General features: G+C 39.3%; 1 protein-coding gene across 5 annotated transcripts in view; it reads left to right on the top strand.

Moving 5' to 3' along the window:
- mtss1la (MTSS I-BAR domain containing 2a) overlaps window positions 1-18,000 on the top strand; it is a 34,442-nt gene extending 16,442 nt beyond the window's left edge. For 2 of the 5 annotated variants that reach the window (XM_047154877.2, XM_017466185.3), the window contains 12 exons: window positions 4,816-4,900; window positions 5,206-5,297; window positions 5,390-5,464; window positions 7,631-7,788; window positions 7,885-7,992; window positions 10,660-10,757; window positions 11,252-11,384; window positions 12,213-12,287; window positions 12,925-13,059; window positions 13,341-13,496; window positions 13,635-13,797; window positions 16,658-18,000. In XM_047154877.2, coding sequence (XP_047010833.1) covers window positions 4,851-4,900; window positions 5,206-5,297; window positions 5,390-5,464; window positions 7,631-7,788; window positions 7,885-7,992; window positions 10,660-10,757; window positions 11,252-11,384; window positions 12,213-12,287; window positions 12,925-13,059; window positions 13,341-13,496; window positions 13,635-13,797; window positions 16,658-17,448 — 2,034 coding nt within the window. In that variant the 5' untranslated portion in view covers window positions 4,816-4,850 and the 3' untranslated portion in view covers window positions 17,449-18,000. The remainder of the gene's footprint in view (window positions 1-4,815; window positions 4,901-5,205; window positions 5,298-5,389; window positions 5,465-7,630; window positions 7,789-7,884; window positions 7,993-10,659; window positions 10,758-11,251; window positions 11,385-12,212; window positions 12,288-12,924; window positions 13,060-13,340; window positions 13,497-13,634; window positions 13,798-16,657) is intronic. The other 3 variants (XM_017466186.3, XM_017466188.3, XM_017466187.3) reach the window with 3 other exon arrangements.
- The last annotated feature ends 7,036 nt before the right edge of the window (window positions 18,001-25,036 follow it).

Below are 25,036 nucleotides of genomic sequence, written 5' to 3'. Positions count from 1 at the left end.
TTCTGTGGCATTGGTATAATCAATAATAATAATAATTTTGGTCAAATGAAAGCAGGCCAATGTTGAAGCATCTGCCAGGCATTTTGGGCTTATATTGCTAGCAGTGAAAGTACAACGTGCTATTTTTATCCAAACAAGCAGTCCTAGTCTCTTATGTAACTCATATACCAGCCAGTCTGTGACACAGCACGCTTCCAGTAGGTACTGTGCTATGGTTACTAATACAAATCCTGAACTATTCATTTTAGACTGTAAGAGGTGTTTATGGAGATTGTGGTGTGGTGATGTCAGGTGGATTTCATGACATTAATTAAGGTGTTAATTGCAAACACTAACAACAGTGGAGAATGTTCATAGGTCTGATTTACCTTAGGCTTACAATAGCAAGTGACGGACAACCACTCGTTTTCTATGTCTGTGTGTACCCCGGAGCAAGCGACCACATGACAAAACAACAGCGGAACATTTTAATAGAGATTTCATTAATTCTGTGCAAATTAGGTAAGACACTGTAATGTGTCAAATGGCGGCTTGGTGGTTAGCACATTTACCTAGCATCTCCTGTGTTTGGGTTTAGCATTCCACCTCTGCCCTGTGTGCACATCACTTGCATGTTCTCCCTGTGCTTGGGGAGTTTCCTCTGGGTACTCTGGTTTCCTCCCCAGTCCAAAGACATGTGTTGTAGACTGATTGGCATTTCCAAGTTGTCTGTGGTGTGTGATTGTGCCCTGCAATGGGTTGGCACCCCATCCAGGGGTGTCCCCCTCCTTGTGCCCCGAGATCCCTGGGATAATCACTAGGCTCCCCTGTGACCACATGTAGGATAAGAGGTATGGAAGATGGATGGATGATTGGATTCCTCAGACCAGTCTTATATCATTTCTTCAATTCCCCACTCAACCCTTCACTCGACATTTGAAGACACAGATGCAGCAAGAGTTTCTCACTGTACTTTGTTGGCCAGTCAATAGTGTGATCTATTTCTGGCTCCACCCATATGAGTGGTTCTCTTTATAGCTTTACCAGAAAGGTAAAAATCAGGGTTCAGATCATTTGGCATAGAAAAAAAACCAACCAAATTTGGATCACAGATTTTTTTTTTTACCATAAGAATCCTGTCTAGTGTACTATTAGTTTATGTCTTTATGACATGAATTCCTCCTTCTAGAGTAATTTCAATGAGAAAAAACACTATGTTCACATATATGGTGTACAGAATGTCATTCAGAGTGTGTACATATTGGCTGAAGTTTCATAATTGATGGATCATAATTATATCCTTGTGCTGCACTTACCCGACTATGTGGCTGTATTAATGTGTGTATTTTGGATAACTAGCTGAAAGTTAGCGGGGCTGACCTGCGACGTTCCATGAATAAATTTGTTGGACTCGCTCACACTGACATGCTGTTGCAGTGCCAGGCATTGATTCACTCCTCAGCAAGCCATGTAGAGAAACCATGGAGACTGCAGCCTTCCACACACAGCCCCGGAGTGGCTGGCAGTCTCTTCTGCACCTGCACACGAACACACGTCTGTGATGGAGAGAAGGAGCCAAGGGAACAGACAGAAAAAGAGACCGAAAGTCTGTGGTAAAGAAGAAAATGACTCCAGCTTCTCTGAATTCCATGGATGCAAGGGTTTGACACATTTGATCATCATTTCAGACACCTGTGAGGCAATTTGTTTAAATTGGTGTTTGATCCAATGCTAAAATGGGTAACGTGTATGTGCTTTCTGTCAGCAAAATGTCTCTTTCCCGGATAAGCTGAAATCACACGAGCTTCTAATTACTCAAATTGGGTTAAGTTTGGATTAGAATCAGATCAGCTTTGAAATCGTGTATTGTAAGTGCGGTTTGGGAAATGTCCTGGTGGTTAGAGCTCCCTTTTACAACTCTACTTACGGACAGACGTATAAAACAGATGTCCCAAATCCTCCTCTCCCAAAATGCAACCACTTGAGTTTTATAAAGTTAAAGTAGCTCCAGTCCTCTTTATTATAGTTTTTCCATATGCGTTCATAAGCTGACACAGGCGAACATGAGCAATTACGTGAGTAGTCCCTCCAGAATACCTGTTTGCACCCCTTTGCAACTCCCCATTGGAAGCTAAATGGCTTCCACAGGCGTGGGCAGGTGCTGGATGGAGCAGGCAGCATGCTGAATGGCGCATCTCAGACTCGGGGAAAATCTGTGGGAGTAGCATGCGTCCGGTCAGGGCAGAAGGCCAGGGGACTGCTGGATGCAGGAAGACTCTGAGCTCTTTCAGGATGGAGCTGTCAGCTGATCCCTTGAGGGAGAGGAAGGGAAAGGGAAGCTGGCAGGTGTGTCTGTTTGGGGGTGGGTGTGGGGGGGTCTGTTTTTGTAATAAAACGTTTGACCATCTCAGACAATTTCAAGTCAAAAAAACATGCAGTGCTGGATATATCTCATTTTAGAGTTGGTACATTACCTGTGCAAATCTTTGTATCTCCATGTATGTTCAGGACAATTGAGAGGTGTGAGTCATTTTTCCATATCCTGACCTTGTTCAGCTGTCTGCCCTTTCACATTTCCTTCCTCTTAATGTCACCTGGGCTGTAGGACTGCAGTCAATGTCCCACCCAGTGAGTCACAGCACAAAACAGATTATACCACAGTGCTGTGGAATCCTGATTGGTCAGAACGTGTTGATTTACCTACTCTAACAGCAGCTCTTACAATAGTGCCAGCTGTAATTCAAATTTCGCAGGTTTATATTAATGTGGGAGTCATGGTGGCCAAAGCCCAAAGTACACTTCAGTTTTTACGCATACTCTAAGAACAGCATACAATGCGCGTGAAGCAAATTTCTTCATCAACAGAGTACGTGCATACGAAATAACGGTTGCACGTGCACATTTAATTCTTTTGCACTGTTTAGTTGTTCCACAAGGTGGCAACAGTGACCGAGGGCTGTTGATTCTCAAGGTACTCGAAGAAAAAACGGAAGAGAAACGAGTGCAAGTTAGAACAGCAATGGATGGCTACGTGGATGAGAGATTGTGCGAGAAGGTTAGAAAGTACCTGCATTTGTATATGACTCTTGTAGGCCAGGAGGGGTAGTGCAAGTTGTCCTAACGCACATGCGTCGACCGCCTATGTATGCATACATGTGAAATGGAGTATACTTTGAAAGGTCATGCGTGCACATATGCTAGCGTACACGTAAAGAAAACGAAGTATACTTTGGGATTTAGTGGTTAATACACTTTCCTCGTACCTCTGGGGTTGGGGGTTCGATTCCCACCTCTGCCCTGTATGTGCGTGGAGTTTACATGTTCTCCTAGTGCATCGGGGTTTCCTCTGGGTACTCCGGTTTCCTCCCCCAGTCCAGAGACATGCACTCTAAGCTGATTGTCATTTCCAAATTGTCCATAGTGTGTGTATGTGTGTGTGATGGTTTGGTACACCGTGTGTCTCAAGTTCCCTGGGATAGGCTCCAGGTTCCCCGGCAACCCTGTGTAGGATAAGCGGTACAGAAAATAGATGGATGGGTGGATATTAATGTGCTAGTTGTAATATATTAATTTTTTATAGTACCATTTTATAGCAAATAGTAACATTTTATAGATTCACAGAGACAGGATTTTTTTTTTAATGTATTGATATTTAATAAAGAAAAATATATAATCATTAATCTTGGAAAGCTTTATGTTATGAGAAGTTTATTGAACATTTAGGGTCTCCGGTGTCTGTGATTGTCAAAGATTATTTATCTATAACAGCACGCCCCGTTATTATGTTTTATGTATTATGTATAACATCCTTTTATTTTCTAGTATGTATACATTAATGTAGATATTGCATTGTCAGATTTAATTCAGGAAGTTGTTTTCAGCAAGCATACTCAAATTTTGGACTGGTATTGTACTGTAGATCTGCGTGTATGCTTTGTGCTTTGGGAGTATCCCATAATCAGAGTTAAATGTAGTACAAAAAAGCTATATTTTAGGTACACATAGTGTAATAAGGTTGAGCGTGCTTACCAGTGCGTGCTGCTGCAGTAGACCAGATTAGCACAGGCCTCTCCCATTCTCTCCTGAAATAATGATCTTTAGGAAACAGAGCGGACAGGAAAGGCAGACACCATGAGGAAGAATAGAGGGATATCCCTTTACTAGGCTCCCTCCTTTTCCCTTTGGACCTGGCTGGAGCGAGGGGAAAGGGAGAATGGGAGGACCCACCTTTTGTACATCGCCGTGTCAATGCTATTAAACATTATGAAATATATATATTAGTTACAGACTGCAGAAGTGGGCTACTGAAACATGTGTGTACACATGCAAGCATGATTTCCCCCAGATATATGGACTTTATTTTCGGATCATATTTCTGTTGCTTCAGTGTCACGAAGCACTTATTGGTGCTCACATAGATGAGCATTTTGTAGGATCTACACTAATAGATGGTTACAGAAGCAATTCAGCTTACATTATTTGCACCTTTTATCTTGTGTGTTGTACTGATCTTGATATGAGAAGCTATGTTGTAGTTCACAATAGTCATATAGCATAGAGTTCTAACTGAACTGAAGACCACATTTTGTTTCATTTAAGAGATACCATATTTGTGTCTCAGATGCATTTACTATAACATTTCAAATTAAACAAGAACGTTGTAATCTGACTGTTGTACAGTGCTTTGACCTTGCATGACCTTTTGTTTGCTTAGTGGCCTTTTCACTTTGAACCCTGCCTTTCCTTCTAGCTAGTGCCTCATGGTTACAGTATGTGGTCATGACTTCAGTGTTTGATTCTTGTTTGCCTAATGCTCGGTTATGCCTGTTTTTCTAGGTGCTACCAGGGACATCGGTTCTGCCCTGACCCGAATGTGCATGCGCCACCGCAGCATTGAGGCCAAACTGCGACACTTCACCAAGTGAGTGATCGATGCAATCATGTCCCTTATTACTTTTAGCCCTACCGCCCCTTCAATTAAGAGCGAGAAAAAAGTAGCTGACCATGCCAGGCATTGATTTTCCACTGTCCAGATGACCTTACATTCTCAACGATCAATCCACCGCTTAAAGGGGCTGATGGGTTTTTTCTTTTTTTTTGTTGTTGCAGTGAGTGAATTTACACTCACATTACCATTAAAGGCCTAATAAACACTGGAAATGCTTTTATATCCACATTGCTTATGCATCACTTTTTATTGATGCCTTGGTATTCCTCCACACTCAGTGCTCTTATGGAGAAACTGGTCACACCACTCCAAGACAAGATAGAGGAGTGGAAGAAGACAGCTGCTCTTCTAGATAAAGATCATGCCAAAGGTATGGTTGATGCCTGAATTTAATCTTTCTTATCTGTATTTCTTAATGATGCCAGTTCTCTCACTAATTCTATTTTTATTTCTGGTTTACAGAATACAAACGGTCTCGACAGGAGATCAAGAAGAAGTCCTCTGACACTCTGAAGCTACAGAAAAAAGCCCGGAAAGGTGTGTTACATTCCGTTCCTTTTAACCATCACAACCGCTTGCTTCACATTAAACAAACCAAACTACATGTCCTTATTTTATATTCTGCTAATACTGACATGGACATCGTGTTTAGCACTAGAGACTGATGGGACTCCAAACTCTGCTCATTTCTGCTGGTTGGATAAATAAGGAATAAAAGCACTGTTACAGGAAAATAATCCACGCTGGGGTGGTGTGGTGTGTATGTGGTGTTCACACATTGAAGTGGATTGTTATCGAATAGCAGCACATCCAGAAGTGTTTAAATCTTCATATACCATAGCGATTTGCCAATGTTTACGTTAAGACAGAAAAATGCTGCTTGTAATGTTACTGAGAAACAAGAAAGTGCAAAGTCTTCCATCTTAAAGACCCTCTCGTTGTGCAAAACTTAAAATTACAGCTTTACCTCCAACCGTTACAAAGTGCTAAGACTCCATCATTACATAAATGTTACAGAACATTTATCTTTGTTAAATAACAAATGTTTTATCTGTCTACTATTAGTTTTTGAGTATATGGATCATCTACAATTCAAGTCCCTGTATATGAGTTACTATTAGAAAGAACAGTAATGCATTAGAACAAGCGTATTAATATAAACCTGTGATTTGGATTATTGCTTACACTACTCTCAGCGCTGCTGTGCTAGAAAATTAATCCACATCTTCAGATTCACGAATTCAACAGTGCTGTGTATAAATCAAGTGAGATGACTTCAAATACTACAATGGTGCGATAAAAAATTTCAGCTCTGTGGCACCCCCTGGTGGAAACACGATGCATTATACTTCAGAGAGCTAGAGCAGATTGTTTTTTTTTTTGTTTGTTTTTTTTTAGCTTTATTAAGGTTTTCAATATCTGTGCTGTGTTTTGAACTTATGCTTGTGCTTCCTTGACTTTCTCACAATTGGATTCTCTTGCATCCTTCCTCACATTTGCAATCCTTTGTCTCTGATGCTCTTTATCTTTATCTTTCCTGTTTCTCTCTATCAATCTCATGCTTTTGCTTGCTTGACCTGTGCGCCATAAAAACTTTAGAACTCCCAGGTATGTATTGAAACACAAGCTATTACCTATCGTATTTAGCCTGTAGACCATTTCATTTAGCTCGAATACATTTGTCTCTACTCCATTCTTAATTTTCTGTATGCTGTACTGTAGGGATGGGCGATATGGACTTAAAACTATATCACGAATATTTTCTGGTATTTATTGCTATAACAATATCAGTGACGATATAAACCAAAGTCAAAGTATACTTTATTGTCACTCAGACCATGCAACAAGGAGTGCACGGCAGAATGAAATTGCATTTCTCCAAGCTCAAATGTGCAGTAATCCAAAGAAAAAAAAAAGTAAATAAAATAATACCATTCACTACTGTTTTTGGCTACAAGTGACAGCTGCATGCAGTCTTGAGAGCCTCAGAAACACTAACCTTGATCTAAAAGTGAAACTGATTTTCTGTAACCAAATCAGTTCCAGATCGTAGAGGTAGCTCCTCGTTTAGCGATAAACTCCTCCTCAGCTTCACATACGCCTTCCTCCATACTTGTTTTCTCTCTGCACGTGAGCTGAGAAAGGGTCGCACACAGAAATACGTCATCACCTAGGCATTATCGTTATTATCACGGGAAGGCTCATTCTTATTGTGCAGAGAATTTCTACCGGTATATCGCAAACGATAATATATCACCCATCTTTACTGTACTGCCATTGAAGGATGCTTGTAGTGTATGTCTTTGTCACATCCTGTGTCTTTTTCATTTTATTGGTGTTTGTATTTAATATCTTCTAATCTCTTGGTGGATAAAGATCCACCAATTTGCCGTTCATTATCTCTTTAACTGTCCAGAGTTAAAGAGAAGTTTCCTGCATGGAAGCTGATTATACTTTGACTTAATATTGACATTCCACATCTGTATATCTGCATATTACCTAACATACTCTTCAGATATCTCACATGTTCTCACTGATCATAAATGCTGCCTGCCAGTAAATATTGCAGTTTTGTGGATCTACCCATGCACAGTGTCTCCCTATTAGTATTCCATGATTCCATTTATTATAATCTGCTTCTGCTTTTTATCCATTAGGCCTCACCTGCTCTTTGTTTCTTCTTTTCCTGTTTATCTTTTACAGGTCGAGGAGGTTTGCAGCCTCAGTTGGACAGTGCTATGCAGGATGTGAGTGACATGTACTTGCTGATGGAGGAGACGGAGAAGCAAGCCGTGCGCCGAGCCCTCCTTGAAGAGAGGGGCCGCTACTGCAACTTCATTAGCTTCTTTCAACCTGTAGTGGTGAGTCTAGAGAACACTGGGCAGCATAATCATGCCTTGAAATATGGGGTGTAGTATGAAGCGTCTGAACTGATCGGGTGTTTTTTTGACTTTCAGAATGGAGAGATCTCTATGCTGGGAGAGGTTACTCATCTCCAGGCCATTATGGATGATCTTTCTGTGCTGACCACCGATCCACATAAACTGCCAGAGGCCAGTGAACAGGTGCTCATATGCAATACACTGAGAGAAAAGTGCATAGTCGTGTGAAAAAATAAGTGCACCCCATGGAAATTGTTTTTTAATTTTTTTTTAATTTTTTTTTTAAAATCCTCTTTGAAACAGCGCCTAGGTGATGCACTCTTCAAAAGGTCAACTTTATGTGTCATTTGATAGTTAAATTAACAAAAAAAAACCAGATCAATCATATAGAAAAAGTAAGTATACCCCTACATGTATCACACCTTCAAATCCATAAAATTAGAATCAAGATTTTAAGATGCCAGTGATTAGAACCTGCGTAGGGACTGCAGGTGGAACCAGTCTTATTTATACCCCTCTCATATCTAGTGTCTGGTGTTCCCTTTGTTATTGAGGTGTGTAGTGTCATCATGCCAAGATCTAAAGGGTTCTGTAAGGCCTTCAGAAAACAGTTGTGGATGCCTAATCAGTCTGGAAAGGGATTTAAAAAGATCTCCAAATTATTTGAAATACATCATTCCACTGTAAGGAAAATCATCTTCAAGTGGTGCAGATCTCAAACGAAATTCAACCCAAGAGCAGACCATCTGATGCAAAAAGACGTCTCCAAGAACCCCACAATTTCATCACAGGATCTGATAGAAAGTTTTGCATGCTTCTGCCATCAGAATGAGATTGCATAAACCTGACCTGCATGGGAGGCAAACCAGGAAAAAGCCTTTGCAAGACTACAGTTTGCCACTGAGCATATAGGCAAAGACCAGACCTTTTGGAATAATGTACTCTGGACAGACGAATCAAAGAGAGAGTTTTGACATGTTTGGCACAGATGAAAGACAGCTTTTCGGGAGAAGCACCTTATACAAACTGTGAAGCACGATTGTGCTTCAGGACATGTGGTTTGGGGTTCCTTCACTGTTTCAGGGATTGGACAGCTTGCAATCATTGATTCAACTATGAATTCTGCATCATATCAAAGAGTGCTTGAAGATAATGTGAGGACATCTGTCAAAGTTGAAGTTGAACCGAAAGTGGACTTCTCAACAGGATAATGATCCTAAGCACACGAGCAAATCCACCAAGGAAAGGCTCAAAAAGAAGAAATGGAGGTTTATGGAATGGTTTAGTCAACGCCCAGATTTGAATCCCATTGAAATGTTGTGGGGGAATTTGAAACGGGCAGTACTTGCAAGAAAACCCTCAAACATCTCGCAACTGAAAGAATATTGCATGAAAGAGTGGTAAAAAAATTCCAGCAAGCCTGATATTTCTGTTGAATAAATGATTGAAAAAGGTAATTTTCCTTGTGGTTTTGTTCAAGTATATCACCTTCATTAATAGGCACTGTTTCAAAGAGGACCAAATGTTTTCTTGTCCAGATGACAAAAAAGCCAACAATTTCTATGGGGTGTACTTATATTTACACATTTACCATTATGGCCAGACCCTCTTTTAGATTCTTTAGTATAGACTCTCAGAACTTATTGTAAGGCTTCATACAGATGCTTAAAAATCTTATAAATACTAAAATTTAACTTTGCTCTGAATAAACGACTCGAAAATCTGTTTTCCATTTTAAGCTGACTGAATACCATTTTTACAATTTCGTAATATTGTAGCTACTTAAAGAAAAACTCACCCTGAAACACAAGAAATATGTTTATATTAAAGTATTGGCGATGTTCTTAGACATGCTAGTGCTTATTTGCTGGTTGATGATGTGTTTTAATTATTATTTTGAGAAGTTAGTGGTTGTCTGTTGCTCTGACATCACATGGTGACATTACTAGCAAAGTTACAATGGTGAGAATAGGAGAAAAAAATTTCTGTGATCTCGAATATGACGGATAACTTTCACATTTTAATGTTAGCTCCTAAAAACAAAAGAGCAATGGCTTATCTTCTCAATCTTCACTTTTAAGTTATGTTCAGTGTCTCAAGGTCCCAGACTGCAATGCAGTATTACGACAAAGTTCTGCTGAGTTACAGCAGTGACTCGGCCTGGCTAGTTAGTGATCAACAAGATAATAAGCACTATGATGTTGATGGAGGTATTAGCCTGAACGCTGAAGCTTTGGAACCTGATCTGTTATAGCAGAAAGTACAGATGAGGAAGTGATGGAGCTGGACAGACTAAGGACTAAAGAGGTAGAGACAAATTTCCACTATCAGCAGGTAGTCAAAATAGACCAGCGTGTCAATTGTTTGTGTGTATAAAGCATGTCACCAAGTGGCAGCTATCTAATACTTATCTGCTTGCTAACTTTGTTCCACTACTTCTGGCTGTCAGATGGCAGGAAAATTAACATTAAAGGCTGTGTTTAAAGCAAGGGCCGTGGATGCTTTCCAGAAACGTATTGTCCTGCTTTATTCTGGTCAGGGTCACAAACTTAGTCATGCCCAGTAGCAGTTAGTATAGTGACAGTTAGCATAGTGTTAGCTAATTATTTAGTATTGTTACAAGGCATTCAGAAACAGGGCCTAATGTTTTTCAGTTCCATCTAGTTAGAAATGTAGCTCCTGTCTTCGCTATTAGCTCTTTAATTTAGGCCAAAGCCATGTGATGTACTGTAATTTGAGATTAAATGCTTATCTGTGTTATACTGATTATGCACCTTGAAAGTGGTGGGGAAATATTACTGTAGAAATGCTGTACAAACCCTGTATGTGTATATTTATTTTCTTTATTAGGTTATTCTGGACTTGAAGGGTTCTGACTACAGCTGGTCCTACCAGACTCCCCCCTCCTCCCCAAGCAGTACTGGCTCCAGGAAGAGCAGCCTGTGCAGGTGCTTAACACATCAGATCAATGAATTTTTTACACTGCTCTGCTGGTACATATATTCTCTTGCTGTGGAATCCATTTATTGGTTTCATATTTTAGTGCAAAACAGTGGATTTTTTGTTCTGGATTTAGTTGTTACTTCATCTATTAAAGGAGCAGTTTGTTATTTATAGAGTAGTCTGCTGAACATTGACAAGTCTTCACCTAATCCCACCACTTTAGCTGAAACTAAATATCCCTTCTGAGTTTCCTTTGAAGGAAAAGAGGCAGAGCTTCTCTGGTTTAGAGGCAGAGCCAGAAAAATGCTAACAGGATTAATCGGTCTATTGCATAGGAATAGGACGATTTTTCTAAGATCTCTTTGAAATATTATGGTTATTACATGTCATTTAAAAGATTACAAACTGCTAATTATTTAAGTCTGAATGCAACGATGGGTCACTTTTATTCCTAATTTACAGAAAACTCGGATTTTTTAAATCTCTGTTTGTCTTTTAGTTTGGTGCATTTACCACCAGGTGGCGCTCATCGCCTGAGCAGCGTCTCCTCGCATGATTCTGGATTCATCTCTCATGATGCCAACATGCACTCCAAACCTCCTTCTCCCATGCCATCAGACATTACCAGCCAGGTGAATCAAAAATCCAATTTTTTTTATTTTATTTTTTTTATTTTATTTTTTTTTAAACGTATTATCTTTTCTAACAATGTACACCTTGGATCTGAAAGTAGAACCGAACAGAAATTATTTAAATATTAGGCGATTAGGTTACATAATTAGGCTCTATTTTGTGATAATATGTATTAAAATTATTAATGCTTTTTGTAATCTATCTCTATATAATAGTTATATCTATATCTGTTTATGTAATATTATCCAAATATTACAAATATATAGTAACTTTAAGAAAGACATCTCAAGAAGAAAAAGGAGAACGTCCTTAGTCCTTAAAGTGACCTTTGTCTTTGCTTTCCATAAACTTTTTGTTTTTCAGCATATTTGTAGGTCTCTATAAAATCACTGAGTATTGCACTTTGGGATTTGAAGTTAGTCATTCATTCACATTAAAGGCTAACCTGAACTGTTTTTAGACACAGGTCTGATTTGAATCCAGTGCAACAGATAGACTTCAGTTTTACCCAACGTTTCATTCCTGTGAGATGCGCGCTCACTCACACTGTACAGTGGCACATGCTACCAGTATGCTGTGAATTCTAGATACTACTGCTCTAGTTTGAAAATGTTGAGCAGTAGGTACTAAGTGCCATTTTCAGTATTTTTTAAAATTATTTTTTTATTTTACAAGGCAGTGAGACCATTTTTGGCCTGTAGGCCTTGAGTTCAACACCCTATACCCTAGTTGTACTATCTAAATTTAACAGCATACTTCCAGGAGTGTGTCTCTATTTATCATAATGAAAGTAACAACATTTGCATCATCTTTGTTTTTCCTAACAGAAATCATCCAGCTCTGCATCCTCTGAAGCATCAGAGACTTGTCAATCTGTAAGCGAGTGTGGCTCTCCCATAGCAGTGAGTATTACACTGTACACCGTAATCTGTACCCTGGTCTCAAGCTTACCAACGTATCAAACTGCAATGCAATTTATTGCCATGTACAATAAAATGTTCTTGTACTCAACATTTTCACACTTTTGCAATTTTTGCTTCTTATTCGGTTTTTTGCTTTTTCCTCAGATTTTTTGGGTCTGATTTAGTGTTTTGGCCTACACAGGGTTCTTGCTCAGGTCTATAATGTTTAAATGTCTAAATTCGCTAAATGTCAGGAGTTGAAAGTCAGCTGTTTCCAAGCTTGGAAATGTATAGAAGTTAAGCATTGAGGGGAAAAAATAGGGATATCCTGTTATGAAAGTCAAATTCTGACCACCTCCAGATTCTAAATGAGTTGCTTTTAGACATTTCCTGATTTTCTGCACTAACACAGTTAACATGTCACTTTTTCCACTTTCATGATCAGTTAATGACTTCAATTTGTAAGAAACCATTGAAAACATTAGTGAAAGGGTCTGGAAAGGGCAAGAACCCTGCATGTACTTTATGTATATGATTTTGCTTCTGTTACACTTTAACTTTCTGTTATTGACTTTAATGGAGTCTGTCCTCCATAAGCATTCTGACAATCTGACCAAATGTCATTCCATCTCCGCAGTTTGGCTCGTCCTTTACTACTTTCCACCTTGCTCACACTTACAATGGCTCCATCAGGCCTCTCCCCTTAATATCCTATAATCATTCCCCTGGATCACACTCCCCCTCACCCACAACCAAAGTTCATCACTGGAAGGTTTGTTTTTATTTTGGCCAGTTGGTCACGTTTAATATTAGTTCATACATTCTATGTTCTGTTTTGCTTTTCAGACTTTTCATTATTTAATTAATTTAGTTTCATGTGCATTTTTTTCCTTTTAATTAATTACTCTCCATTTTGCCACCATTGTAACGCCCACTTGTTCTTTCCCTTTTAATATTTGCAATTACTACATAACTACATAACTACAAATGCTCTTCTCTGCTTACACTTGGGTGGCATTGGTTGCACATGCTCTTTTTTTGGTTTTGTTTCAGCAGCAAGACTGGTCGAAAGTACCTCACTATGAGCAGCAGGGGGTGGTACCGCAGCGCAGGAGTGAAACCGTGGAGTCCCCTAGTGGAGCAAGAGGATCTCTGCACCCAGAGGACCCATACAGGACTAGAGTGAATCCTACGAACATCAGTGCCAAGGTTCATAGAAAATAACTAACTTGACTCTAATGAGATCTTCTAACCCTGCATGGCTTATTAATTTCAATAAATATATCTCCTTTCCCTCTTTGACTGTATCTCTCTGTATCCCTCTTCACTTCTTTCCTCCTATTCAAGCACGGGAAACCAATGTCTGCAGCCAGTGAGCTTGCCATGGTTCTGACACGTGGTCTGAGTATGGAGCAGCAGAAGAGCAGCTGTGACTCCCTTCAGTATTCGAGTGGATACAGCACACAGAACACCACTCCATCCTGCTCCGAGGATACGATCCCCTCACATGGTAACCCCACTCAAAACATGCCCTCACATATACCCACATATATACCTACAAAGTATTACAGGTTTTTACCACCCAGTGCTATAGGTACCATTGAGTGCCAAATTATGACTTTTGAATGCAAATTGCAGGAACATATACACTTGTTTGTAATTTATCAACAAAAAACTATCATTCTAAGCAGCCAAACAACAAGACTAATGCAAAATCAATAGAGAAAAAATTAATGAAAAGACACACTGCCATAACCATCTTGCTATCTGTTTCTGATTTGAAGAAGGCTGTATAACATTTAGCAGAGCTATAACAGATAGGTAAAGAAGAATGAGCAATCGATATGAGACATGTCAGGAAGAATGTATAGTGAGGGGAGAGCATAAAAAAAACTCCTCAGAGGATAAGAGGCAGTTAGAAAGACAAGTGTGGGCATATAAGATATCTAAGGAATAAAGCACAATAGGGAGTGTGATTACAGAACAAAAAGTAATGAAAGTGCTAAAAATTATATTTGTTGGAAAATTGCTGTGGTTCTTGCTGCCTCAAATTCAACTTTACAGTACCTGCATTTACATGGACAGCAATAATCCACTCTTAACCCGATTAAGACCATACTTTGATTAAGAAACTACCAAGTAAACAGCAATTTTTACTTACCTTAATCTAATTAAGGTCGAATTACGCTCGAATTAAGCTCTAATCGAATTAAGACAGGTGGAGTACTCCTGTTTTAGTCGCATTATGGACGTGTATTACAGACATGTAAACACCTTAATCACATTATGAATGTTGTGTGAGAGTTTTCACCGCATTTTGCGACAGGACACGTTCACACACGACAGTTTCAGTTTTACGTTTTACGGCGAAGAAAAGAGTTCGGCTGAGTCCCAAACTGCATACTTTCCTACTGTAGGCCTGTAGTGGGGAAAAATACATGCATCTCGGCTACTATATAGATGCTAAGTACACGGTTTGAGACACAGCGCACGGCTTCAAGCAGTTGTCTATTAGCACATATAGCATGACAAATAATTAACTGCACTTAAAGCGTTCGTAAAAAAATTTAATAAAAATACCCAAAACTGTATACGGTACCATAACGAAGACGAACTGTATGTTGATGCGTGAAATTCTGGAGGGATGTTGGACGGCATGGCGCGGTGACGTAATGACGCAGGCTGTTAATCTAATTATGTTCTAAAACATGTAAAACGGGAACATGACAGGAGTATTCTAAAAGCGACTCATGTAAACACCTTAATCACATTATTATCTTACTCAGAGTAAGGTCAATAATTAGATTACTGCTGTCCATGTAAACATAGTCAGTGACGAGAGTAACTCTGCTTCTCACTGGCCCACATCACACCATCCCGCAACTTATTATTGTCCTATAACAGCATGCCTCAAAGTGTTTTACTCCTCTTACGCTATAGCAATTTTACAATTCTAATTTAATTTAATAATGAACAATATGTCATACTCTTAACCATTCATAGTTACATTTAATGTTGTGAAATGTTCATGAAACAATTCAGTTCCTGTTATCAGTTACATTATAAGATCTGTAAACACTCTTTCCTCTTTCCTGTTTTCTCTCTTGAAGTTAATAATAATTTTTTTAAAAAGCAAGAATGATACCAAGAAACCAGAAAGTGCAAATCCCTCAATCTTGAGAACTGATGGCAATGGCAGAAAATTTACTGACAGTTTACAAAGCACTGACACTCATGACTCCTCCTACAAATGTTAAATAAATGTTTCCTGACAGAACGCTTTACCATATTAACAATTAAAGTTGGTTGAATAACGCATTTTTTCTGTTTATTATAAGGGTTAGTATATATATATATGTGTGTGTATATATATAACACAGTGCCCTCCACTAATATTGGCACCTATGGTAAATATGAGTTAAGAAGGCTGTGAAAAATTGTCTTTATTGTTTAACCTTTTGATCTGTTGTTAAAAAAATTCACGAAAATACTCTGCTCTCATGGATAGTAAACAATTGCAAACAAAACACGGGTTTATCAAATAAATATCTTTGTTAAATATAAGTGTGTAACAATTATTGGCACCCCTATGAATTCATATGAGAAAAATCTACTTGAAATATATTCCAATTGATATGATTTTTAATACACCTGGGTGACTAGGAACTGGAAATTGTTCAACCGTGATTTATTGTTTCACAAGGGTATAAATATGAGGTAACACAGGCCAAATTCCCTTAGTCATTCATTCATAACAATGGGTAAGACTAAGGAATATAGCTGTGATGTGCAGCAAAAGGTTGTTGAGCTTCACAAAATGGGATCTCTGATTTATTGTTTTGAAATAGAAAAGTAACGTGTATATTAGACAGTATGTATAGTATATAGTAATGAAAGTTTATAGTAATGAAAATAGTAATAATTTTAAAAATATAGATTAGCAATATATAGATATTTTAACTGAGTCTCCAATATAAGAAACCAAAATTGAAAATACTTGTCAATTGTCCCAGTATATATTCTTAGAAATTGTGGACATCAGTTCATCCATCCGAACATCCATATATAAAAATTTATATCCTGAACACTTATTTTAAAAATCTGTATATTTATATTAAACTTTACATTCCTCTGTAAAGAACCCTCTAAAGTAGAAATCCACACTGTCATTCAGTTAAAAAGGACCTGATCGTAATCTGTAATATAAATACCTCCATTAAAATAAGAGAAACTGGGCAAAGTCTCATGTGGTAAAAGATCGTTCTTAATGAAATTTATATCAAAATCTGCCATTTTGTCACAAACAAAACCTAATCATTAAGGACTGGCTACATTTATTATGCATAATGACCCCTGATATCGTTTTACAGTTTCCGACTATGACAGCTACTCAATGAATGGAGATGTTGACTGTGATGTTCAGTCAGACTTCGACAAATCTTCTACTGTCCCTCGGAACAGCAATCTGGCCCAGAATTACCGTCGCATGATTCAGACCAAGAGACCTGCAAGCACCGCAGGGCTTCCTGGAGGTGTAGGTGCCCATGGTGCACCTGGATCCAATGGCAAAGGAGGAGGGGGATCTGCCATATCTTCTGGTACAGCCACCATTCGTCGGACCCCATCCTCCAAAACTGGCGTGAGACGCACCCCGTCTAACGTGGGTCCAATTCACATCCGTCCTCCTATCGTGCCAGTCAAGACACCAACTGTGCCAGACTCGCCTGGCTTCCCCAGCCCTCCCCCAGATCACAATGGCAGTGAGGAAAGCTTGTACAATGAGGAATCTCTGGAGAACCTGGAGTTCAAAGCTTCACCAAAGCGGATGAGCCTGCCTAACCCAGGGGCTTGGGGCACAGGCACTGGGATGCGTGTTCATGTCCAACAGCCTGGAGCTATGCCTCTCAGCACAGTGGAGGACCAGCTTCTGGCTGCTAATCGCCACAGCCTGGTAGAGAAGATTGGTGAGCTGGTGGCTAGTGCCCATGCTCTTGGAGATGGCCAGTTCCCATTTCCGACAGATGCCCAGGCTGGTCTAGGATGCCAGCAAGACCCAGCACCCCTCTCAGAAGGTGACGATATTTTGAAATCCATCCGTAGAGGAGTGCGTCTCAGGAAAACGGTCTGTAATGACAGGTCAGCACCCAGGATCATGCGATAGCTTCACTGAGATCTCAGTGAAGATTCTGCACAAAGAAGAATGCTTGTGTGTGTATATTAAACTGTTAAAAACAATTGTGCATATTAAATTACAAACAACTGGTGTCTAACAAAGGCAAGCCTGTGTAATGTGATGTATAAATGAGCACAATTTCTGTATGGACTATTGAAGTTGGTAGGAATACTACCATCTATTGGAAAGACAGACTATAGTGAATTTACAGCTTAAGAGATGAGAATATGTTCAAAGTACATATTAACAATCTAGTCATGTCCGGTATCCTTTTCTGAGTTTTGATTTGTAATTACTATGTTAATCATATATTATTCAACTGTAACTGACGTAAAGTGAATTTTACTAATTTCCTTTCTCCTTGGGTAATGGCTTTGTAAAAAAAAAAACAACAAAAAAAAAAACCCAAAGTGTCTTCTTGTTGTTCAAAAAGCTGTTATGTTAAACAGCACCAACGTAGCCTACTCACACTCACAGGGACCACAAGAACAAAGTACTGTGTATATACTGTAAACTGCCAAATAAAACAATTCAAGTGTACCACATGTTATAGAAAATGTATTTTTTCAGTTGACTGTCGCTGTGGTTGAATTCAAACAGACACAAAAGTTTTGACACCTCAACTTTCAGTCTGTCTAAAGATACACTATATGGCAAAAAGTTGATCACCTGACCATCACAGCCATCACTGTTGCCATTAGTTTGGAAGCACACAATTGTATAGGATGTCTTTGTATGCTGTAGCATTACATTTTTGCTTAAGAGGTCTAACCCAAACCTGTTCCAGCATGACAATGCCCTTGTGCACAGGGAGTAGGATAAGTAGGATCCATGAAGACATGGTTTGCCAAGATTGGTACGGAAGAACAAGACTTCAACCCTGGACACCTTTGGGATGAACAACGACTGTGCCCAGGCCTCCTCACCTGACCTCATTGCCTGACCTCACTAATAACACTTGTCACTGAATGAGCACAAATACTCACACCCCAAAAGCCTTCCCAGGTGGAAAGCCTTCCCAGAAGATTGGAGGTTATTATAACAGCAAAGGGGGATGTTCACACAAGTACATATGGGTGTGGTGTCAACAAACTTTGGCAGTGTAGTGTATCTAAAACCTTGCTAGCTAAATGTCATTTCCACCCACACTGGATGTCATGCTTTGAAAAAGTTGTTGACATCAGCCTAATCAATTTAATTTGAAATCAAATACTGGCTGTCAAAATGTCCATGCTGCTCCAGTGCAGCACTCAGAATGAAATCTTTACATGGATTTTTTAAAAAAAATATATTTTTGGGGGGGGCGCAGTAACGAAATTACTTCAGTTTTTAGAACTAAATATAGTACAAAGCGTCCATATTTGCACCAGATATTACATACTGTATGCAGTTTCATTGTGTAGCTCAAATGAATTTTGGGTTGCACTCTTTTTAAAAACAGACGTCTTAAGGTTATTGTATGGTTAACAGTTCTAGCTATAAGAGGGTGTTATCTGGAACATTTTCTGAAAGGGAAACCTCTATGTACTTTATTACAGCGTTTTTTTTGTTTTGTTTTTTTTTAAACTTGGTGCAGGTATAAATGTTAACCAGCAGAGAGCGCTATAGCATTTTATGTTTGGCCAATGAAGTGCGTTCACACAAACTGCAAATTTAGCCCATTGTATATTTGAGTCATTTAGCTTTGACATTCTTATCTCAATACATTTATTGTTTTTAGTATTCTGTCATTGCTTTTTACATTAAATACCAATTAACATCACTGGTATTCCCTAAATAAATAAATAAATAAATAAATAAAAAGATTGAACTTATTTAAAGATTTAATGTCTTTAAATAATGAATACATTTAATAGTGTATTCATAGTAATAGTAATAATTTATTCTAATTAGTGGTCGTATGCTGGAGCAAAGCTTAAATAAAGCTGATCAGCTGGAAACTGTGTAAACTTGATTTTACTCTGAATCTTTCCTTTAATGTATGGCAGATTGTCGCGCGCCCATCTGCCGCTTAAATGTAACTGACGGCGGATTTTGATGTGGCAGCTGGAGATCATGAGAACGAGGCGCGACAGAAATCCGGCGCCCTCCGTCAGTCACTCACTCTCATCACTGACTCGTCACTCGGGCTGTGTGTTTGTGTGTCACCGCGGTGCACGGGACAGCTCAGTTCACTTCAGTTCAGCTCAGCTCAGCTCGCTCACAGCGCCCCGAGCCGCGCGCGCGGCGACGTGATGAGAGCATCGGGCGCGCGGCGAAGTGGCGCGCGTGTCATTTTAACTGACACACTCGCTCGTCCGTCTATCCGCGCGCTGCTCGGGCGCAAATGCGAGGACACGACAACAAGACAGCGCCCGCGCGGGGAAATAATAAACTCGTCTGATCTGATCCGGGCGCTCGGGGTCAGAGTGCACGAGTAAAGTGGAGAGGAACGAATGAGCAATCGCGTTGTTTACTTGTTTTTCCTCACGCACCTGAGATGGGTTCCGTGCCGCCACTCAAGTGAATAACAAACGGTTCCTTCAAGTTTTTATCTGGTATGAATCTAACTGCTAAAGGCAATATAAAACCATAGTTAAAAATGGCCTCATAAACTCACTGACCACTTTATGAGGAACACATTCGTGCAATTATCTAATCAGACAATCGTGTGGCAGCAGGGCAACGCATAAAGACATGCAAATACCGGTCAAGATTATAAGATGATTGTTTATATCAATCATCAGAATGTGAAAAATGAGATCCCAGTGACATTAACAGTGGCATGGTTGTTGGACTGCTGATTTCCTGGGATTTTCCCCACAGTGCAGTCTCTACAATTTACACAGAATGGGGTGGGGAATTCAGCATCATCAGATCTGCAGCCACAAGTGTATTGTTGATGAGAGAGATCAGAGGAGAATGGCCAGACTAGTTTGAGCTGACAACATTGATATGGTGTGATATGGTATGGTAACTTTACTACTTTACAAACATGGTGAGCAGAAAAGCATCTCAGAAAGCACAACACGCTGAACCTTTAGGTAGATGGGCTACAACAGCAGAAGACCACATTGGGTACCATTCATGTCAGCCAGGAACAGGAATTTACAATGTGGTGGAACAGGAGCATTGCATTAATGTGCAACTGACTATTCCTGTCAGCCAGGAACAGGAATTTGCAATGTGGTGGAACAGGAGACTCATAGCATTAATATGCAGCTGACAATTTTGCAGAAATTGTGATGCAATCCTGTCAACATGAACGCCTTGTGGAATCCATGACACGACGAATTGAAGCTGTTCTGAGAGCAAAAGGACGCCCTACCCAATATTACTATGGTGCTCCTAATAAAGTGGCCAGTGACTGTATATTTCACATACTTTAAATATAGGCTAGGCTATCAGCAAAATGGTACAAATCATACTTGTGCACCAAAGTTATGACCACCATTTAACATTATGCAAAAATCTTTCAATTTAGGTGGGGAAGGTGGGGATGTTTCCGAGGGTCCTGTATAGGGCCCTGAATAGCTCAAAGTGACCCTTGGAACCCATATTGTTCAGGCAAATAAAAATTGTCTGGGTAAAATAACATCCAAAGGAAGAAAGAAAATTTGGTTCATCAAATGAACCAAAGGCCACCTTCTTCCATTGCTCCATGGTCCAGCTCTGATGCTCGCGTGTCCATTGTAGGCGCATTCGGTAATGGACAGGGGTCAGCATGGGCACTCTGTCCGGTCTGTGGCTTTGCAGCCCACATCTATCATATCATCTATCATAGTCAGCATTAATGTTTTCAGCAATTTGTGCTACAGTAGCTCTTCTGTGGGATTGGACCAGACGGGCTAGCCTTCAATCTCCATGTGCATCAATGAGCATCTGGCATCCATGACCATGTCACTGGTTTACCGGTTGGCCTTCCTTGGAACCCACCACAAGACCTGCCATTTTAGAGATGCCCTGACCCAGTTGTCTAGCCATTACAATTTGGCTCTTGTCAAAGTTACTCAGATCCTTAAGCTTGGCCATTTTTCCTCCTTCCAAAACATTAACTTTGAGAACTGACTGCTTGCTGCCTAATATGTCCCACCCCTTGACAGGTGCCACTGTAATGAGATAATCAATGTTCATAACTTAACCTGTGAGCCTGTATTAATGTTATAGTTGATCACTATTTGATTTTGTCCCTAAGTCATGACCTTAGTGTTATATGGTTCTTTCTGCCATTAAGTTAACCCAGATAGTATGTGGCCTCATAACACTAAGTTCATCAAATTTATTTTGCTTTGTGTAAATGTGATTCTTCCCTGAACCATCCTTCTAAAGGCTTGCAAGCACTAATTTGCACTCTCATCAGCTATCATTTTTGCTCCCGTTTCAGTGTTGATGGGTTGTGCCAAGGTAGAACAATCTGCCACTTTTTTTTTTTTATCCTTTTAGGAGTAAGTGGCCTGTTACATACACTCCTGATGTGAAATAATTCTTGTGTTCTTTTAAAAACACAGACACCATTGACAGAATGCTGACGGATGTTGATGCTTTCAATACTTCAGAGGCTGGTGATGAATTACTGCAGACAAACAGTGCTGAGCATGCAAATATGTCCAACCACAGTCTGATATCACAGCTGGGAGAGGAGGATGTGTCCACATCACAAAGCATCTCACACTGGTTCACTTTGTTCCCATTTGCATTGTATTGATAATTATGTGCAGAATACTGCATATCAAGAATTTACAGGTCCTATTACTGGCATTAAACCTTAACCCAGATAGAACTTTATAATACTAAGTTTACAATATATTCTCAAATTACACTTGATTAAATATTACTTATGAAACTTTCATTCAATGTACAGTTTTAAATAACAAAATATTAAAGCATGTACATGACAAGAACATGTAAATTATGTAATAGGGCTATATACAGTATACTTTGTCAGCACTAGAGGTTTCTGGGTTTCAGTGTGTATTATACTTACCTGTGAATACTTAAGATGAAAAATATAGGACTTTTATTTCATATAGGGAACTAGCTGTCTGATGAGGCTGTTTTTCCCTAGTGAAAGTCTGTCAGGATTATACAATTGTTTTATTGTCTTTGAAGAACTATTAAGGAATACATGTTTGCAGGGTCACATTAAACCGTTCACAAAGAGTAATCCCAATAATTGTAAAATGATAAACAAGAAATTAAAGCTTCCAGGGCCTGTTAGCATGATTTGAATATATATGAATAATGCTAACATTCCCATTTTGTTTTTGGATCAATTACAGTATGAGTTTATATAAGCATTTACATTTCTCTTACCTTTAGTTCGACTGATCATGGCAACCAAGGGGTGGGGAATGTGGACAAATGATGAGCCCTCACCTTTCGTGTCTGTCCCTTTTACCCTCTTAATTTTTTTGTTTAGCAAAATTACAAAATATCAAGGATATTTGTTGATGGCTTTCTATAGACTCATGAATCAAGTCACAAATCAAACTAAATTACCCCATCAGGAGGGACAGTTAATTGCAGAAATGCATTTATGTCATATGTGATGGATAAGCTGTGAAAATATCCTCTAAATCATGTTACATGCACCTTTCACTATTACAATAACAAACAAATAACATTGAGCCCTTGTCACACAGTCCAAAGTCTTAAGACAGGCAGTAGACCAGATTGGTCTGCAGTTTTAGATTATGATTTAGAAAGCACTTTACTTGTCACATCAAATAAATAAAAAAATCCTTTCAATGCGAAATCATTCACACACTTTAGGGAAAGAGGGACTTATTCATTTACACACATACTCACACACTCACACACACACACACGTGCACCCTCTCTCCTCTTCCATCTCTTGGCCACAAGCCATCACTGAGTGCACAGAGTGGATCTACCTGTAGACGAGGCTGATGTGTCTTGGGCGTCATGTCTGCTGTCAAAGCGAGAGTTGAGAGACAATGATGGCAGGCCTGGTGAAGCCCCAGTGAGCAGGAGAGGTCATCCTTCAGCCCACAGACAGGCTGAGAGACAGCCACATGGCACACATCTCCCAATGACAGCCTGTCACAGACAGGAGCTCCACCATACGGCCCTGTCACCCCCTCACCTGACAGAGCTCAACTCACCATAGGGCCTAACTGAGCATGATCTCACGTCACTGTCAAAACGAAGCTGGCGAAAGGTGAAGGATTTGCATTTTTACAGTATGCTCCATCTGCACATTTATATTTTAAGACCAAGATTTAATTATCTCTGAAGAGCTATCAAGAACCATGCTTTGCCGGCTATCCACTTAGAAAAACCAAACTTTCTGCAATGCGTATTAATGAGACCTCATGTAGACATTCCAGTTCATACAGGCTGCACAACTAAGCATGTCATTTCTTCCTTAATAATTGGTTACACATTCCCTTGTTTCAATAACAGCATCAATACTGTCAGTAAGGATTACATCAGTGCCTTGAGTGTGTCTTCTTGTTAGACTTAGCCAACTATTCCACTAACTGTGTGCAGAATTCAGCTGGAGTTTGCTCTGTTTGAAATAATGCCACCAGGCTATCCCATTGTTAATAGATGCATTGAACCATTTATCATGAAACACATTAATCAAATTTCTTTGACAGGTATTCTTTTGTTATACCAAATGTGATAACACCCTTTTGCCACTATGCGACTTCTTCCAACCATTTTACACAACACTACCTCTGTCGATACGTCTTTTAATGTGTCATGTCCAATTGTGTAACCTACTGACAATGTACAATACGACCCTGCTGATTGTGGGTGTGACTGAATTTTTATCTGGGGAGCTGATATTCACTATTCACACAATGAATATTGAACACGGGGCCTTAGGCGAGAAAACACCTTGGATGGGATACTAGTCCCAAGCTGGGCACAATGCACATGCACATTCACACAAATACAACAAGAGGCAAGAGGTGGGAAACATGATGCAAAAGCAGACATGGGCAGAACATGTCTGTGAAATGCCACACAGACAGAGACAGACCTGAGCTCAGGGTTGAATCTGAAACCCTAGAACTGTAAGACTGTATAGCAATTATATAATAATAATAATAATAATAATAATAATAATAATAATAATAATAATAATAATAATAATCACATGAAAAGATGGCAAACTTAAGGTGTAACATTTTTATGACTTCATTTGTAAAATAATAATAATAATAATAATAATAATAATAATAATAATAATAATAAACAAAATGTAACCACATGGCTCTCATTTCCTTTAATTTGTGTGACTTTCTCATAAAAGTCTGAAGAATGGAGAGTAAAGAAAAGGCTCAATTTTGAGATCAAGAAACATTATTCAGCATTACCAGTTTATCACCATGATGGTTTTTACGGTCAGCCAAAACTCTGTTTTCTAAGCTGCATAATCAATCTGCACAAAAAAAAACAACCAAAACCTTTCCCCTACTATATAACCCCAATTCCAAAACAGTTGGGATGCTGTGTAAAATGTAAATAAAAACAGAATGCAATGACTTTGCAAATCTCATAAACCCACATGTTATTAACAATAGAACATAGAAAACATACCAAATGTCTAAACTGAGTAAATGTA

This window comes from Ictalurus punctatus, chromosome 4 (assembly GCF_001660625.3).
Source record: "Ictalurus punctatus breed USDA103 chromosome 4, Coco_2.0, whole genome shotgun sequence".
NCBI lineage: Eukaryota > Metazoa > Chordata > Actinopteri > Siluriformes > Ictaluridae > Ictalurus > Ictalurus punctatus.
Note: the sequence above shows the minus strand (reverse complement) of the source record. Positions and strands in the feature narration are given on the sequence as shown.